Below are 20,234 nucleotides of genomic sequence, written 5' to 3'. Positions count from 1 at the left end.
CCCCAACTCTGAGGGAGCCTTCAGAGTGAGGCTACCCAAGGTGGGGAAAAGTATTTTTTTTGTACGTTTCCCACCCTACCCACACCCACCAGCCTAAAAATTGAGTCTGAGCAGTAAATGTTAATAGGTGAGGGGGCAGGATTTCAGCCTGAGGCCTGACAGCTCAAGTGTGAACTTTGGGTGGGGAGGTTCCCGTGGGAATCCCAGACATTAAATTTTAAGCTCCCCCACCCCTCGGCCTCAGAACCTGCCTTGAGGGGAGGGGAGGGGTAAAATTCTTCCCCAGAAGTGCTGCCCCGTAAGAAAGAAGACTGCTTTGTTGTTTCTCCAAATTACTTTGTACACAGCTGTCCTGATCCCCAAAACAGATCATCCATTATATTTAAAAAGCCTTGGAAAGTCTCAAATTCTGAACCAACCACAATTTCAAGATGATAATATTGAATAGGCCTTGATTTTTCAGTAAGAACATGCATTTTTGATTTAAAAGGTCTTTTTTAAATAATTGTTAAAGATATTCTAAATTATACAGAAACTGGAGATATTGTTCTATTCTAATACCATATTTTTCTGGTATATAAAAATAAGAACCCAAGTTAAACAGAATTGTCTAAGATGGAGAGTGGCCCCAACTGTACAGGATGTGGACGTTTACATTGCTCTATGCTGATATACAGTACTTTTGCATTGTTTAATTTTGGCAATACCTCTATGCAAAATTGCTCTTCCAAAATGGCAAATGCTCAATGTGCATAAATGGGTATAGAACATAGAACATTACAGCGCAGTACAGGCCATTCAGCCCTCGATGTTGCGCCGACAGAGTTTTGGAACTATACTCCATATAGTTCCAAAAAATGTGTATATTCACTAATCCGATTGGAGACTCAAGATAAAGGATTTGCATTAACATTAAGGTATTCACCTTGTGATGGATGTAGGAATTTCTGATATATTGTATTATATGTATTTGGTGCAGTGAGGGTTAAAAGCCTGGTTTAGTGTGTGTATGACTGCTGCAGTAGTGTTTTTAAAAATCCTGGTTTGCAAGTCAGCTAGGCTTTTTTGAGCCCATGTGCAATTAAAACATCGTAAAAGTTTGGGGTAATGTAATTTTTTTTAATATTAAGAAGGTTCCATGTGGAGTAGGGGGCGGGTTTCTCCGCCCCGCCACACCAGATTTCAGGTGTGGCACGCCGTCGGGATTTTCCGTGTCGCCGGCTGGTCAATGGGGTTTCCCATTATGGGGCAGCCCCATGCCATCGGGAAACCCCTGGGCTGCCAGCAAAACGGAGAATCCCGATGGCGGCGAATTCAGCCCATTGTTTCAGTTTAGTGAAATAATGTAGTTTTTAAAAAATAAATTTAAAGTATCCAATTATTTTTTTCCAATTAAGGGGCAATTTAACGTGGCCAATCCACCTATCCTGCACATCTTTAGGTTGTGGGGGTGAGACCCACGAAGACACGGGGGGGGGTAATGTGTAAATTCCACACGGAAAGTGACCTGGGGCTGGGATTGAACCCGGGTCCTCAGCACCGTAGGCAGCAGTGCTAACCACTGCGCCACCATGTCGCCCAAGATGATGTAGTTAATGGGAGAAGGCAGGGGTTGAGGATTTCAGAGAGTTAATTTTTGGCTGGATGGCAAGCCGAGAAGATTTCTGAACAAATACAGCCAGATTTTGCATTATTCTCACAATGTATCAGGTCTTTTTCTTTAAGCAGTCTCAAAAGATCTCTCTGTCTCAAGTATTCAAGACAAGTCTTTACAAGTATTCCAGAATGCTAACTATATTTAAAGTGGATTGGATCAGAGTTGGTTTTGTTTTTTGAGTGGAAATAAAGATAGCAGTTAAGTGTTATTGTGTCACTCTATTGATTAGCATTGTTTCAGGGGTAATTGTAAACTATTTTCTTGTGTGATGTTAAAAACATTTTAATACTGTGTTAGTAATTAAGTTTGTTTTAATATTTGATTCTGGCCCCAGGTCAATGTTCGTGTGGAGTTTGCACATTCTTCTCCGTGTCTGTGTGGGTCTCACCCTCACGACCCAAAGGTGTGCAGGGTAGGTGCATTGGCCACATTAAATTGCCCTTAATTGGAAAAAAAAGAATTGGGTACTCAAAATGTATTTATTTTTTTAAAAATTAAAATCAAATATTGGGGTTTCTGTCCGGTATCTTAGCCACTGTTGGTGGCTGGTCCGGGATCGTAATACCAGCTTTCCCCATAAAATTCTGATACCAAGAAATCAGCATAAATCTAGGGTTAACATGAAGCACTAAGGGAGTGCTGCAGAGTGTGTCAGAAATGCGGTCTTTCTGGTCTGCCTGTTCATATTAATGCATGAAATCCTATGACACTTTGAGCAGGAACAGGATTCCCTTCATATAATAATCTTTATTATTGTCACAAGTAGGCTTACATTAACACTGCAATGAAGTTACTGTGAAAATCCCCTAGTCGCCACTTTCTGGCGCCTGTTCGGGCACACGGAGGGAGAATTCAGAATATCCAATTCACCCAACAAGCACGTCTCTTGGGACTTGTGGGAGGAAATCGGAGCACCCGGAGGAAACTCACGCAGTCACGGGGAGAACGTGCAGATAGTGACCCAAGTGGGAATTGAACTAGAATAACTTTCCTACAGAAACTGTATAACCTAATTTATTTTAAGACCAAACAGAATCAAATTTTAAAGTTCAACCACTCATAAACCACTAAATTCTGTCATTCTATTTACACAGTTATTACCTTTCCTTAAAATGGAAGCTTTCTTTAAGTGCCTCAAATTCCTTAGTAAGGTTATTCGCTGATTTTTGTTGGATGCAGAGAAGATCACAAACCATGTACAGGTCTGATTTTTGTATGTCAAGTCTGTAGACGTCAGCCAGGTACAAGAGTAGCACGCCTGTTCGCAGACGGTTTTTCACAGCAGATGTCTCAGCTTCTGAAGCTTCATTATCTGGACATTTAGCCCTTTCTTTCAAAACCTTGTATAGGAGATCCTTAACCTAAAAAACAAACATAACACTATCTGAACATGTTCAACAGTAGCTCTAGTCAATCTGGAGAGAAAGCATTAAACATGGCTTTGGAACCTTTATCAGTCTTGCTACAAAAGCAATTCTGCTCCAATTGTTCTGTAGAAATATCTAATGCACTTCCAAAAGATCCTCTTTTCTTTTAAAAAAAATAAAAAAAATTTAGAGTACCCAATTCATTCTTTCCAATTAAGGGGCAATTTTAGCATGGGCAATTTTAGCATGGCCAATCCACTACCCTGCCCATCGTTGGGTTGTGGGGCGAAACCCACGCAAACATGGGGAGAATGTGCAAACTCCACACGGACAGTGACCCAGAGCAGAGATTGAACCTGGGATTTCAGCGCCATGTGGCAACAGTGCTAACCACTGCATCACTATGCTGCCCAAGATCCTCTTTTCTGCCTTCTTTCAAGGCTAATATGATTTTTTTTCTAGCATGGAGATGCGTCTTCCAAAGATACAACATGTGTTGTTCAGTGAGTCAGGGCCTGTTTCTGCCTTTCAAGAGTTGAATTAAATTCATTGATTTAGACTGACAATGAGCCCAATTCCATTTTCATTAATGTGATTCTGGGAATTTTGCTGAAGCTTTGGGAATTGAATTTCAAAATTCTGTGAATGAGTAATCTCATATTTAGCTTTTTCCATTCCCATTCCCTTGAAGGAGCAGTGCTCCAAAATCTAATGATTTGAAACAAACCTGTTGGACTTTAACCTGGCGTTGTAACACTTCTTACTGTATCACCAAAACAATTGTTAAAAAATACTTCTTCTTTTTGTTAAATTTAGAGCACACAATGATTTTCCAAGAAGGGCCAATTCAAGGAGAAAAAGAACAAAGGTGGCAGCTAGAGTAGAACTTTGTACACCATGTTAAGCAAAATCAGGTGATTCATGCGGCTATTTTCAGGAGGAAATATTAGCTAAAAGGTCAGTGCCCTGTGATTTAATCCAGCCTTCAGGAATTTTTGAATGAAGAATGAGAAAAACTTGTATCAAAATGTTTCCATGCAAAGATTTGCAGTTCAAATTGAATTAACAATAGTTTTTACTAGGACAATACGATGGCACAGTGGTTAGCACTGCTGCCTACTGCGCTGAGGACCCGGGTTTGAATCCCAGCCCTGGGTCACTGTCCGTGTGGAGTTTGCACATTCTCCCAGTGTCTGCGTGGGTTTCACCCCCACAACAGGTCGGCGCAACATCGAGGGCCGAAGGGCCTGTACTGCGCTGTTATGTTCTATGTAACCCAAAGATGTGCAGGCTAGGTGGAATGGCTACGCTAAAATTGCCCCTTAATTGGAAAATAATTATTGGGTACTCTAAATTTATGGAAAAAAAACATTACTTTTTACTAGCTTTTTATATTCTCAGAGAAACCACCTTTCTTCAAAAACAGACTAATTTCTGTACATTATTCCTGAAGTGAATAATACATTGCATCAATTAATAATCCTACTCACTTCCTTCTCCCCAATCGAAAGGCTAGTCCAATGAACGGGTCCTCCTTCATAAACCATAGGACGTTTATAAACTTCAAAGAATTGCTGCAGTTGACTCAGGAAACTCTTCAAATTCTTTTCATTCCACGTTGAAAGGATGTTAAACATTGACTCTATCAAGATTTTTCCAGCTATAAGTTTTCCTTTTGAAACATCATTTTTTTTGCTTGAAAATCTGAACAACTGCTTAACTTGGGCTTTCCAACCTCCTTCGGGTGCCGCACAGATAATATCATCATACTGATGCCATTCTGATTAAATATAATAAGAAACTTTTAGCAGTGAAAGAATATGTAAAAGTACCCCAAAAAAATACATTTGACGTTCTCTCAGCCAAGCTTTATCTGTTCATCTACTTTTCCTTTAAATGATACAATGGTCTTTCCTTAACTGACGAGGCATTCACCTTTTTGTATAGTATTATTTCTTATGCTTCCCTTACCCTCCCAAAATTAGATAACCAACGGTGAAATAAGTGCATAACGATAAAATTTTAGAATACAGGAGCAAGGGGGAATGTACAATTTTAATAGAATATATACATAGCATGCAGATTAGGAAATAGGTTTATTTTAAATGAGCCAGACCTATTAAATTAGTAGATACCAGTTTTAACAAGTATAATAGTTTGAAAGGAGGGAGAGAAAACATTAGACTTATAAATCTGACATCAGGAGTAGCAAAAATCTATTAGCAATGTGTGCAAAAGCATTTGGAAAATCATAACATGATGAGGCAGAGTTAATAATCTCATGAAAGGGAACTTATGTTTGATACATCTATTCAAATTTTTTTTATTTAAAAAAAACTTTTTATTGGCATTTTCAACATTATGTACATTAACTTTCGTGTTTATTCATTGTACGATGTAACGCAAAAAGGTTTTTTGTCTTACTTTGCGTTATTTACAGATTGCTGCCGTCTCGTTTGGCATGTCCTCCCCCCACCGCACCCCGCCCTCCTTTCCCTGACCCCTCCCCATCTCCCGCCTCCCTTGCTATCCTCATTTGTCGATACAGGGTTTTCCCCTTTTATTTGGTGGATGAGTGGGGGAAAACAGTAAGAATAAATGACCACCTTTCAAGTTGGCAGGTTGCAACTAGTGGATGCTAGGACCTCAACTATTTACAACCTATATTAAATTATTTCGATGAGGGAACAGAGTATAATGTATCTATGTTTGCTGACAATACAAAGCTAGGTAGGAAAGTTATCTATGAGGATGACAAAAGGAACTGAGATGGAAAATAGACAGGTTAAGTGAGTGTGCAATGCTGTAGCAAATGGAATATAATGTGTGGAAATGTGGAATTATCCATTTAGGTAGAATTTCTTTTCTTAAAAAAGGAGATATTTCAGTAAATGTTGGTACACGGAGAGATTTGAGTGCGCTTATGCATAAATCACAAAGTTGGCATGCAGGCAGAGAAAATAATTAGGAAAGCAAATGGTATGTTAGCCTTTAATTGTAATGCAGGTAGAATACATGTTTTATTCACCTCGGGGGTGTGGGCATTGCTGACATTCATTGCCCATTATAAGAGTAACAGGAAGTCCTGTGGCAAAGTGGGTAGAGTCCCTGCCTCGGAGCCGGAGCTCCAGGTTCGGGTCCCACCCCAGGATTTGATGGCCAAGGAAGGTGCGGCTAAAACAGGTTGAGTGTGTCAATCTGCAAAATCTTTCCAAGCACACCAGTGGCTGAGGGTAAGAGCGGGAGGGACTCCTGGTCAGCCACACTTGATGTGGAGTGGAGTGGCATCCCCCACCTCCCCTCGCTCGAGCTGTAAGTCCTGGCGATAGACTAGCTACCTGTTCCAGTGTTAACTGAAATTTCTTCTGTCCAAATTAAGGTTTTAATTTAGAAATGTCATAATGTTTGAATTTATCCATTAAATTGTACTTTGTCTTTAAATACCTTCACTAAAGTTATTACATGAAGATTTCTGCTTATTGCAAAGACCTGAACTATGATATTATTACATCAACACCTTGAGGGAGTTCAGACATTCAAGTTCATGTATATATTCTAACCAGGTATAGTTTGCAGAATTTTCCTAATACAGTAGAATATAATCACTAGAAGTTTGTCTCCTCATACTGAGAGAACTTGAGTGTTTCTTACATCCATTAAACCTCTTTTGGAAAACGTCAGACTTAATTCTTAAAATTTCCAGCAAATCTAACATAATTAATAAATAATGCATTTAACAAGAACTGCTTGAGACTGACAATACTCAGGATTTACACCATCGGTCACATGTTTTTTGGTCTTCCTTCAAAGGAAAACGACCACTTGAAAAGAATGAAAATGACATGTCGAGAAGCAAATAAAGAGAAGCAGGAGAGAGACAGGGAAAGAAACAGCATCACAAAGACTACTGACAAAGATAGAGACTATATTCTCTGAGTTAATGGACGGTACCCCAGAAGGTTGAAAAACTTATTTCACAATGTGTGCAGGTTTTAGGGGAGCAATGGATCCGGCTTTCTCGTATTCAGGAAAGGGAGGCCGTTCAATAACAGATCAAGATTTCTAATAACCAAAACCTGCACCTTTATACATACAATGAATGCGGTGACATGTAAATCACCCCTGAATTATGGAGCAGAATGCAGGAGATAATGCAGAATGCTGATCATATTTAAAACCATCATTTTAAGTGAAGCAAAGAATCAGGTTTATTTACAGGCTACATGATACACAGAAGAAATAACCCACAGCAAGTTAGTAAATGCTGAAATACACTGTGTAATGTGATATGAAACTAAACCAGGATATGCATAGTCTAATTGATTACCTCATGTGCCAACAATTCCAACAGAGGTGGGATAAGATTATAGCCCAGCAAAAATTTCATAACAGGACCATGTCACTTCTATATATTATTTTAAAAATTGAACTGGTTATGAAACTAGCAAATAAAATTGACCGAGAGTGCATAGCTACTTACCTCCTTCATTAAGCAAGTTTGGGTTAATATGTAAACAACGATCAGTGGTACAATCGTCAGGTGTATCCCACTTATAAATCATTTCATACTCCACTTTATCACTATGCGTTTTACGGACAGCATATTTATACGGAACTTTCATTCCAACTATTCTTTTATGAATAAATAGCTGTCCTTCAACTAAATGTCCATGTTCTTTCAAATTCCTGTTATGGAAGAAACAAATAACATTATTCATCGACTTAAATGAACAGGTATTTTTTATAAATTTAGACTACCCAATTCTTTTTCCCCAATTAAGGGGCAATTTAGATGGCCAATTCATCTACCTGCACATCTTTTTGGGTTGTGGAGGATCGAACCTGGGACCTCGGCGCCATGAGGCAGCAGCAGTACTAACCACTGTATTGCAAACAAATTATTCAGATCTTTACTGATCACTCAGTCAAATACGATTGTTCTAGGTTAAGGAGTGCAATAGAACCCTATCCTGAACCGAGGAGGTTCCTGTATTACCTGTATAGAAAGTGATATACCATTAATACAACATGCTACAGGAATTCAGCCCCTTCTTTGGTGCCCAAACTGTTCCCAGTGCTCCATGGGTATGCTAACCAGAGCTTAGTAGAAAAAAAGGACATAATTTATAACTCATCAAATATTAAAAAAGAATCAACACTTTAGTAGTTACATTAAAGTTCATTACAATGCAAGTTGCCACGTTAATATTCAAGTACATAACTTGTCAGATGAAGAGTCCAGCACGCCATGTTCCCCATTATGAATCGGTTCTACAGGAAATGGATTTTAGGGTGAAGGCATGTTAATTTCACGTCTAAGGCAAAGTTTAAGTTTTTGAACTGACAGAGACAGATGGGCCATGACACAATTCATTACTGTGGTTTGGGGGCTTGACCACCTTTTTCACTTCCAGACCCCATTCCTGCTTCAGCTTGTCCGTTTCAGAAATCCTCATTCATTCCTTTTTATCTTTAGACTGGACTAGTCGAACACACTCCTGGCCAGTCTGACATCTTCCATTAACTGGAGCCAAAACTACGCTGTACGTATCCCAACTCACATTAGGTTTCATTCACCCATCAACACTTGCTTGATGAAATATATTGGCTCTTGGTTAGGCGACCCTCAAAATCCTCAATGGTGTTTTCAAATCCCTCCATGGCTGTAACCTACTCCAGTCCTTCAAGAAACCTCTGCTCCTCCAATACTGGTCTCTTCCACATCCATGATTTTAAACATGCTGACGCAAGTTCTGGAATTTCATTCTTAAACCTCCCTTCCTCTCTACCTTTCTTTCCTCCTTACAACCTACCTCTGACCAAGTATTTGGTCACCTGCTCCAAATTTCTACATGTGACTTTGCTCCCGCTTTAACCTATTATAATTATGCAAATATTTTATTTCTCTCACGTTCAAAATATATATTTTTTTTAAAAGTGCCTTGAAAGATCTCCAGCAGTAAATCTCACAAAGTGCATAAATCGGAAACATACTTGGTTACATTCATCTCCAACATATCCGTGTCCCAGTCACTGCCAAGACCTCTCACAACTACCACATCCGAATCCGGATTGAATTTAAAATCCTTCGATAATAACGCATGGAAATAAATGACAACAATATCTTCTTTCTTTGAAATGGCAAAGCTGTTGATCAAAAGATATTACTTTAAAAGAACAGAACAGATAAACAATAAATGTTCAAAGACAATATTTGGCATTCAATTTGAATAAACTTTACATTTTCTACCATTTTATAACTTTCAGCTTAAAAATGCAAATACCTGTAGTATAACTGGTGTTCTGCAAGGCTTTGGCAAGGATTGTGTGTTGGTAGTGACTGCAAAACTGTCAATATCCCGTTGAAACTGGCAGCAACTTCTGGAGTCCATTTGTGCACAGTTCAACACAGAAATCCAGGAGTTGCTCCCAGTGATTCCCCAGGAGGTTGTAATTTTTTTAAAATACATTTAGAACACCCAATTCATTTTTCCCAATTAAGGGGCAATTTAGCATGACCAATCCACCTACCCTGCACATCTTTGGGTTGTGGGGGTGAGAGCCACGCAGACACGGTGAGAATGTGCAAACTCCACACGGACAGTGACCCAGAGCAAGGATCGAACCTGGGGCCTCAGTGCTAGCCACTGCGCCATCATGCTGCCCTGTCCATAGGTTGTACTTCTGGGTCCCTGAAGACTGCAGCCAAATAGAACTCGCTGAGCTGAGAAAATTATTTCCCTTTACATTATCAGTCTTGCTGTAAAAACCTTTGGGGAAAAAAAGTTACACCTTTTTGAATGAGATGTATTTTTTGTAAATCAGCACACCGTAAGCTCATAATTATGGCTGAAAAACTTCTAGACCGATAAAGCTAATTTTAGGTTTATGCAATGTTAAATGTTTTAAAGGAGTCCCTTAGCTTGGACTTGTGTTTGGTATTTCAGCTTCTACCTTAATTCTATTTAAATATTCCAATCACTTATTTTGCTCTGTAAAATTTAACTGAGAAAGGATAATCTGTGGTTTTACTTCCTAAAATTCAGTGTTCACCCTGTCAATTAATTGCCTCACTGTTGCTGGAAGGCCTGGAGATCGCCTTGACTTTGTGAAGACTCAAACTAATGTTGGGAAAAGGGAAATCCATGGGGCAGGGATCACTAGATTTTTGCATGCAGCTTTTTTTGAAGTCAGCGGCAAGCATAGTCATTTAGCCACTGCCATCGAAATTTGGGATGTAACGTTATATCTGCAATAAAGTCACCCACCTCAACTTAACTGGTGACAAGTGTGAAATGCTTTTGTCAATGGGTGGACTACTCCCCCACCTTATTTCTGCAATCACATAACCCCACCTAACCTGCACATCTTTGGACACATAAGGGGCAATTTTAGCATGGCCAATCCACCTAACTTGCATATCTTTGGACTGATGGAGGAAACCGGAGCACCTGGAGGAAACCCAAGCAGACACAGGGAAAATGTGCAAATTCCTCACAGGCAGTCATCAATGGCTGGAATTGAACCCGGGCCCCAGGTGTTAAGAGGCAGCAGTGCTAACCACTGTGTCACCCTGACCAGAAATAAATGACCAGGAAATCAATTTTAGAGATGTTGGTTGAGCTATCAATATCAGTCAGGACACCAGAAATCTCTTCCCTTCATGTAGGCTTAACGTTTCATCGGAGGTACAGAACCTATGACAGTGCAGCACTCCCCCTAAAAACTAAACTAATATATGGCCAGAATTTGAGCTCAATTCTCTATAATAAGGCTTGAACCCACATCCTGCTGTTTTTACTTGAAAAGCACTTTTGACACAAAGCTCACCATAATCTGGAAAAACAAGATTGCCGAATCGAAGTTTGTCTACTATATAGACCTAGGGGCTCAGAAATGTAAAACTGTGGGAAGTAAGTTCCACCAGCTATGTGAGGATGTCATTACATCATCAGAAATTCACACGGGTGATTTTAATTGTAATCACAAATATATAAATTTTAAATGGCAAATGGTCACAAAAGTGTAACAAAGTCTGTTTTGAGTATATAAATAGATGTGCATGTTGCAAAACAATTTAAAATAACAGGAGCTGGATTCTCCAAAAATGGGACTATGTCCCCACGCCGGCATAAAAACTCTGGCGTTTTATGCCAGACTTTCCTTAAAAAAATGAAGAGCTATTCAGCTACCTGCAGGGGACTTGGCAGGGCCCCGGAGTGCTTCTCGCAGCTTTAGCTGCGGATACGGGCCCCCGCTCTTCCGGTCCGAGTCCTCGCATGTGCACAGCGGCGGCCTCCAGCGGCCAAGCCGAACGCGATGGCGGACTCAGCCAGCAGACCTGGACCAACAATCAAGGTCCCAACGATCTGCCCCGCGCCGCTCCATCTAACCTGCCCGATTGACGACCCTGCCGCCCATAAGGCCCCCCTCCGGTACTTGATTTCCCCCCCCCCCCCCCCCCACCAGGGAGGCCGCGGACTGAGTCGCTGGGTGGGCCGCTGGCAATGGCCCCCCAGCCGCATAAATCGCGCGCGAGCCATTCTCCAGAGACCGGAGAATCGCAGGAGCGGCACAGGGCCCGATTCGGGCGTAAAAGTGGATTCTCCGCCCCCGCACCAAACAGGATTTCGGCACGGGGCTGCAGAGAATCCAGCCCCAGATATTTAGGAGGTAAAAAAAATAGCTCTCCATTCAAATAAAAGATATGGCATTTATTGTTACGGTTTATAATTGCAATTTTGGTGAGCTTCCCGTGCTAACAGATATTTTGAGGGAAAATTCTCCTTTAAGTATTAAAAAAGTCAATGCAAATTGAAATTTGGCATATCGTCAAGATGTACAAGATACTGACGCAAGATGCAATGCAAAGATATATTAGAAATTAAATAATCCATAGTTAGCTAACAATTGATATTTGTTTCATAAACAAACTGACATTTTTCTATAACATAAACAGCTCACTACCCCTGAAGTTAGCTCATTTCCCACCTTTGGATAGATGACTTGTTACTTGAATCTTTTTTCTTCTTCTTTTTGTCCTTTCTGCTTGAGCTCCCAGATTCAGTGCCTTTCTCGTCACTTTTGTCATTCGTTGCTGTAGTAGACAATTCTGTACTGTTTCTCCGCTTCATCGGTACCAATGAGCTAGCGATCGATTTTTCCTGCCCAACTTCGGGATCATGCTCAAGTCCTTTCTTTTCATTCTGTTGAACCTGATTCGCTTTATCGTAAGCTCCTGAAAGTTTATCCTGGAGGCCACCAAAAAAAACCAATCTGAATGCACCTGCCATCTGAGGTCTTGACGCTTTATTTATTTCCTCTAGGTTTAGAGTCAATAGCCACAACTGCAAGTAATCTCGTGTTCTCTAATGTTTTGTGGGGTTTTTTCCCCACACAAAGTGTCAGCCACCGCTCAGCAGGTGTCAATAAAAAAAGACCAAACTCTATGTGAACAACCAATTCTTTCATCAACATTCTTTTTAAAAAAATAAATTTAGAGTTTGCAATTGATTTTTTTCCCCCAATTAAGGGGCAATTTAGCGTGGCCAATCCACCTTCCCTGCAATCTTTGGGTTGTGGGGGTGAGACCCACGCAGACACGGGGAGAATGGGCAAACTCCACATGGACAGTGACCCGGGGCCGGGATTGAACCCGGGTCCTCGGTGCCATGAGGCAGCAGTGTTAGCCACTGTGCCATTGTGCCACTCCCTCAACATCCTTAATATAAACTGGGTCATTGCTTTCCTCACAAGGAACCAAACTGCATTTTCTAATGAAGCAGTTAGTAACTTCATTCCAGGCTCAAGTGGCTAAGTGTGTGATGTATCCATCACATTATATATAGTTTTACATATCTTTAAAATACCAGATTCCTCAGAGGAAACTGAAACGAAAACAGCGGTGCATGAATTGTTATCTGTCTGTCAGACTTCTGTTTGCTATTGTGTTACTCCTTTTTCTCTCCAGTCTTTCAAGATATTTTCTTTTCAGAATTCGAGAAACTGGAGAATGGGAAATGCCTTGCTTCTGCACTAGTTTTCCAATCCTTCAGATTTTTCCGATAACCACTTGTTGTCACACACTCATGACACTAACAAACGGGTTCTTTGGCGAGCTGACCACTGAACGTAAATTGGATTGGAAGGTGAAAGTTTCAGGTTCAAAGCTGACAAATGTCATTAAAGTGAGATTTCTGAGCACCCCAATTACATACAAGTGGGATTTACAATTAATTAATTTGCAATAAAACAAACTTTTAACACTTAGAAGTATAGGGGGGAAAAATGGGACTTTAGAAGTGTTTGTGATAAAACAGCAATTGCAATAAAGTAAATCGACAATAAATACGATCAGATATAGAAATGGAACTACTGTACATATCTCTTCACAGCGAAAAAAGTTGAACGTTTATAGGTAATTCTAGAGTTTTTTAAAAATTAATTATAAGTGTTGGCTAGTCGATCTCATCTTTCTGTAGAATGTTCAATGTGCTCAACTGAGCTGCGTTTTGCTGGGCCAAGGTCCTTGAACTCCCCTCCAACGACATTGTTTGGGGGTGGGAGGTTGTCTCTGCACATGTACAGCAGTTCAAGGTTGTGACAAATCAGCACCTTCGAGGGCAACTAGGGATGGACAAATAAATGGCAAACCTGGGCAATGCCCACATGCCAAAAATTCCCATGTAAAATCCTGGAACAAAGGACATTTGAAAAAATTCTTCTTCAGAGCTCTGAATCTTACCGACTCAAAAAATTTACTGCGTTTCCCTCTCCACTGGTGCTACCAGACCCGTTGAGTTTTTTCAAACATTTTCTGTTTTTGTAACAAATATCCCTTGCTTTTCTCTTTATTTATAATGTCTTTACAAATTAATTGAAACTAATACAGGACAAAATAATTAGGGGCTGTTCAAGGTTCACAAAAAGCACCAGATGCAACCAAAAGATCATGCCCCATTAGCAGTCAAGGGAGAAATTATGGATATAAAAAAAGCTTTTAAAAACTCGTGCAGAATTATCTTTGTTTAGAAGAAGAAGGAGGAGAAATCGCTTATTGTCACAAGTAGGCTTCAAATGAAGTTACTGTGAAAAGCCCCTAGTCGCCACATTCCGGCGCCTGTTCGGGGAGGCTGGTACGGGAATTGAACAGTGCTGCTTGCCTGCCTTGGTCTGCTTTCACAGCCAGCGATTTAGCCCTGTGCTAAACCAGCCAACATTTGTTCTGGTGTGTCAAGTTACATTACTTTCAAGCTACTTTTATTGATTAAAATATCATTCAATTATTTTTAAATCTAAAATAGTCATAAAAAGTTTATTTCTTTATAATATAGTAAAATTGTAACCTTGGTGCATCGAACATCCTTTTCCTCCTTCGAGTCATATTGCTTATTAAAATTTTCAACAGAACTATTCAGGTCGCTGTCGGTATTCACAGCTGCTGATCCAGATTCACCTGAACCATCTTCTCTTCCAAGTTCAATGTCCCCTTTCCCACTGCTCAGTTTCTCAGTGGTTAAAATCCCATCACCCATTACGTAGGGTGATTTGTTGTTCCTGTTTGGGTGAGGTAGGCCAGTTCCAGGAGCAGTCTGGACTGCATTATCCTTGTTCTCAGCAGTTACAATGCCACCTTCGGATGCTGCAAAGCCTGGATGAACCGCATCTTTCACTCGATTATAATTAGCTGGAGTTTCCTCCGTACTCGTTGAGTTGGGAGGATGCCCATCATCTACTGCACCCTGCAGATCAGCAATATCACTCGCAGAGCTTAGGTCGTTGGTCAAATCACTGCTGGCAGAGTAACCACTAGTTTCATTACCAACTTTATTGAGTTGGTCGGTTACATTGCCAATTTTAATATGTTGTTCAATGTCTTTGTGTTCACTTTCACTCAAGTGCTCAGGTTGAAGAGCAGAAGAGATCTCTTTATCAGCTGCACTCAATTTCTTCGATCTCTTTTTCCTTTTTTTCTACATAGAAAAATACACAATATCAGAATCAGGCTCCAGTGAAGGATAACAACGAACACCAATATTAATCGACTCAACTACAAGACTACAGGAATTTACTCATTTCAAAATTCCATCCCTCTTCTATCACATAGCTACAAAGTGTCAAATTTCCCCAACTAATTTGGTGAGATTATAACATTTCAAAGAAAACATTTTGAAAAATATATTTACTTTAAAAAAGCGACAAACACCTGATTAGTGCTGAAATGTTACCAACATAAAAGGGATATATAAAATCTGATGATAAATTTGGCTCAACCCTTCACAACATTTCTGATATCTTTAATAAGAAACAGCATGAACTAAAATATTTAAATCTTGAGACTTAGCCAGTCTACACCATTTTACAAAAGAGACATCAACCTGGCCCATCATGACTGGGTCAAAATCCCAGAACTCGCTATCTAACTGCACTGTGAGTTTCATGATCTTCATTGTCACAAGCATAATCTTCATTGTCACAAGCAGGCTTTCATTAACACTGCAATGAGGTTACTGTGAAAAGCCCCTAGTCACCACATTCCGGCACCTGTTCGGGTACACTGCGGGAAAATTCAGAATGTTCAATACACCTGACAAACACGTCTTTTGGGACTTGAGGGAGGGAACTCCGGAGCACCCGGGAAACCCTCGCGAACACAAGGGGAAGGTGCAGAATCCGCAGACAGTGACCCAAGCCAGGAATCGAACCTGGGACCCTGACGCTGTGAAGCAACAGTGCTAACCACTGTGCTACAGTGCGTCATGGACTACAAGAATTCAACCCACCACCTATTCAAGTTCAACTGGGGGTGAGCAACAAATGTTGACCTAGGCAATGATGCCCACATCCAAAGATTACAAAAAATCATGCTCCAGGGAATTCTTGGAACAAATAACATTAGAACAATAATATTGGCCTGACCCTTAGCAACATTATATTTGTCTTTATTTTTTTAAAAGCATGTGGTCTTCAAACAAAGTCCATAAAATCCAGATAAGTATGTAAAAGGGAAGAGGGTAGCTAACGTGAATGTTGATCCCTTGGAGAATAAGACTGAGGAGTTCATCGGTGGGGAACACAGAAAGGTGGTGACACTAAATCAATATTTTGCCTCAGTTTTCACAGTGGAGGATACTAGTACCAGCCCAATAGCAACAGGTAATGTATAAGTAATAGAAAGGGAGGAACATCAATAGGGAAAAAGTACTCAACAAACTATTGGGATTGAAGGCAGACAAGTCCCCGGGGCCTGATGGCCTACATCCTACGATCTTAAAGGAAGTGGCAGTGGAGAGAGTGGGTCCATATATAATATAATATTCAAAAATTTGCTGGACACAAGAAAGGTTCCAGTGGATTGGGAAAATATTAATATTGAAAAAGAGAGGGAGGCAGAAAGCAGGAAACTATAGACAAGTTACTTTAACATCTGTCGTTGGGAAATTGTTAGAATCCATTATTAAGGAAGTAATAACTGGACATTTAGAAAGTCAAAACACAATCCAACAGAGTCAGTGTGGTTTAATAAAAGGTAAATCGTGTTTGACTAATTTCCTAAAGTTCTTCGAAGATGCAACAAGCCACGTGAATAATGGGCATCCTGGAGATGTAGTATATCTGGACTTCCAGAAGACATTTGTTAAGATGCCGCACAAAAGATTAATACACAAGGTAAGATCACATGGGATATGGGGTAATTTATTCACTTGGATAGAAGACTGGCTAACGGACAAAAGGCAGACAGTCGAGGAAAATGGGTCTTTTCCGGTTGGCAAGATGTAACTAGTGGAGTGCCACAGGTTTCGGTCCTCGGGCTCCAACTATTTACAATATATATTACATAGAACAGGACTGCACAGTACAGGCCTTCAGCCCACAATGTTGTGCCAACCATTTATCCTAATCTAAGATCAACCTAACCTACACCCCTTCAATTTCCTGCTGTCCATGTGCCTGTCTAAGAGTCGCTTAAATGTCCTAATGACTCTAACTCCACCATCTCTGCTGGCAGTGCATTCCACGCATCCATCACACTCTGTGTAAAGAACCAACCTCTGACATCTCCCCTATACCTTCCTCCAATCACCTTAAAATTATGTCCCCTCATGACAGCCATTTCCACCCTGGGGAAAAGTCTCTGGCTATCCACTCTATCCATGTCTCTCACCAACTTGTACAGCTCTATCAAGTCACCTCTCTTCCTTCTTCGCTCCAGTGAGAAAAGCCCTAGCTCCCTCAACCTTTCTTCATAAGACATGCCCTCCAGTCCAGGCAGCATCCTGGTAAATCTCCTCTGTACCCTCTTCATAGCATCCACATCCTTCCTATAACGAGGCGACCAGAACTGGACACAATATTCCAAGTGTGGTCTAACTAGGGTTTTATAAAGCTGCATCAAAACCTCGCGGCTCTTAAACTCAATCCCCCTGTTAATGAAAGCCAACACACCATACACCTTCTTAACAACCCTATCAACCTGGGTGGCAATTTTGAGGGATCTATGTATGTGGACCCCAAGATTCCTCTGTTCCTCCACACTTGCAAGAATCCTGCCTTCAACCCTGAAGGCTTGGATGTCGGGATAGAAGGAATTATAGCCAAATGTGTAAATTGCATTAAAATAGATGGAAAGTAAGTTGCAATGAGGAAATAAGAAATTTACAAATGGATATCATAGAATCATAGACAAATTATAGCACATAAGGAGACCATTCGGCCCATCTTGTCCATGTCAGCCCTAGGACACCCAGATGCCCTTTCTAATCCCACCTTCGTGCACCAGGTCCACATCCCTGGAGCTTAGAACACTAAAGGTGCAGATCCAGGTATCTGTTAAGAGTTTAGGGTCTCGGCCTCCACCACAGCTCAGACAGAGAATTCCAGACACCCCCTACCCTCTGCATAAAATGATTTATTATGTATTCCCTACAACTCTTCCATCCCCTAAACACACAACCTCACACTTCTGTGTTAAATACCATCTGCCACTTTGTCGCCCACTCCCCAATCCATCTATATCATTTTGAAGGTTATAGCTATCCTCTACACTGTCCACCACTCAGCTAATCTTTGTGTCATTTGCAAATTTCCCAATCATGTTCCCGACGTTCACATCCAAATCGTTAATATATAACACAAACAATAAGGTCCCAACAGAGCCCTGCGGAACACCACTTGAAACAACTTTCAAATTGCAAGGGCAGGCATCGACCATTACCCTTTGTTTGCTGTCACTAAGCCAACATTTTATCCAGTTTGAAACATTGCCTTGTATCACGTGTGCTTTCACTTTCTTGACCAATCTGCCATGTGGGACTTTGTCAAACGCCTTGCAAAAATCCATGTAAACAATAGCCACTGTACTACTTTCATGAACCTTTCTTGTCACTTCAATCAAATGTGTGAGGCACGACCTTCCTTTAACAAATCCATGCTGACTATCCCTGACTAGTCCATGCCTTTCTATGTGACAGTTAATCCTATCTCTCAGGATTGATTTTACTAATTTGCAGGATTAACTGACGCAGGACTAACTGGCCTATAATTGTTCGTCATTTCCTTCAATCCTTTTTTAAACAATGAAACCACGTTGGCATTTCTCCAGTCCTTCTGTAGCTCCCCGTGTCTCGGGAGGATTGGAAAATCATCCTCAGAGCATCTGCTATCTCCTCCCTGACCTCCTTCAGTAGCTTCGGAAACAATCCATCTGGCCCTGGCGACTTATCAACTTTCAAGGCTTTCAATCCTTCGATTACTTCCTCTCTTTATGATTATCCCATCCAGTATCTCACAATGTTCCTCCTGGACTACTATATCAGCATCATCCATTTCCTTTGTAAACACAGAGACAAAATATTAATTTAAAATCCTTCCCATAGCCTCTGCATCTACACAAGTTCCCCTCTTAATCTCTGATAGGTCCCACTTTTTCCTGAACCAATCTTTCACCATTAATATATTGGTAAAACATTGTTGGGTTTTCTTTAACTTTACTTGCTAATCTATTTTCATGCCCTCTCTTTGATTTCCTTATTTCCTGTTTGACTTTGTCCCTGCACTTCCTATACTCATCTAAGCTATCTGCAGTGCTTAGTTCTTTACGCTTATCGTACGCTTTCTTTTTCTGTTTGATCTTCCCCTGTATTCCTCCAGACAACCAGGGAGGTCGAGATTTGGCAGTACTGCTTTTACTTTTGCTGAGGACATGCCTACTTGTCACCTCTAGGATCACGCGTTTTAGTGCTTCCCACTGGTTTTCCACAGATTTATCCCCTAGCTGTGGTGGCCAGTCCACCTCAGGCAAGTCCCTTTGCATTTCTACAAAATTTGCTTTCCCCAGTTCAACATTTGTACACCTGCTTTATCGCTGTCCTTTTCCATGGTAATACTGAATCTTTTTTAAAATAAATTTAGAGTACCCAATTAATTTTTTCCAATTAAGGGGCAATCCACTTATCCGCCTGTCCAACCACCCTGCACATCTTTGGGTTGTGGGAGTGAGACACATACACACATGGGGAGAATGTGCAAACTCCACACAGACAGTGACCCAGGGCCGGGATCGAACCCAGGTCCTTGGCGCCATGAGGCAGCAGTGCTAACCACTGCAGCACCATGCCGCCCGGTAATACTGAATCTAACTGAATTGTGCTCATTATCCCCAAAATGGCCACCAACGGTCACTTCACCCACTTGCCCTTCTTCGTTCCCCAAGACTAGGTCTGGAATTGCATTTCCTCTGGTTGGGTTTGTCACTAATTGGGTGTAAATTTTTTCCTGGACACACTGCATGAATTTTCCCCCTCAGTATATAGATAGGTTAGGTGAGTGGGCCAAAATTTGGCATATAGAGTTTAACATGATTAAGCGTGAGGTTATCCATTATGGTCGGAAAAATGGAAAGTCAACTTATCTAAATGGAGAGAAACTTCAGAGTGGTTCAGTGCAGAGGGATCTGGGTGTCCTTGTGCATGAATCGCAGAAAACTGGTATGCAGGTACAGCAGGTAATAAGGAAGGCAAATTAAATTTTGGCATTTATAGCTGTTTAGAAGTGTTGCTGAAACTGTACAAAGCATTGATGAGACTGCACCTGGAGCACTCTGTACAGTTTTGGCTCTCTTAAATGAATAGGGATGTAGTTGCATTAGAGGCAGTTCAGAGGAGGCTCACTAGATTGATTCCAGAGATGACGGGTTTGTCTTAAGAGAGATT

At 40.8% G+C, this 20,234-nt stretch overlaps 1 protein-coding gene across 2 annotated transcripts in view; it reads right to left on the bottom strand.

Annotated features, from left to right (window-relative positions):
• The window catches only part of LOC140395620 (E3 ubiquitin-protein ligase rnf213-alpha-like), a 183,743-nt gene that overhangs the window by 142,138 nt on the left and 21,371 nt on the right, over positions 1-20,234 (bottom strand). For both annotated transcript variants that reach the window (XM_072483605.1, XM_072483606.1), the window contains 6 exons: positions 14,370-14,996; positions 12,016-12,275; positions 9,019-9,171; positions 7,505-7,710; positions 4,515-4,804; positions 2,759-3,018 (listed from right to left, as the gene is read on the bottom strand). In XM_072483605.1, coding sequence (XP_072339706.1) covers positions 2,759-3,018; positions 4,515-4,804; positions 7,505-7,710; positions 9,019-9,171; positions 12,016-12,275; positions 14,370-14,996 — 1,796 coding nt within the window. The remainder of the gene's footprint in view (positions 1-2,758; positions 3,019-4,514; positions 4,805-7,504; positions 7,711-9,018; positions 9,172-12,015; positions 12,276-14,369; positions 14,997-20,234) is intronic.

Source organism: Scyliorhinus torazame, chromosome 18 (genome assembly GCF_047496885.1).
Source record: "Scyliorhinus torazame isolate Kashiwa2021f chromosome 18, sScyTor2.1, whole genome shotgun sequence".
In the NCBI taxonomy this organism is placed as follows: Eukaryota; Metazoa; Chordata; class Chondrichthyes; order Carcharhiniformes; family Scyliorhinidae; genus Scyliorhinus; species Scyliorhinus torazame.
This window is presented reverse-complemented; position numbering and strand designations above follow the sequence as displayed.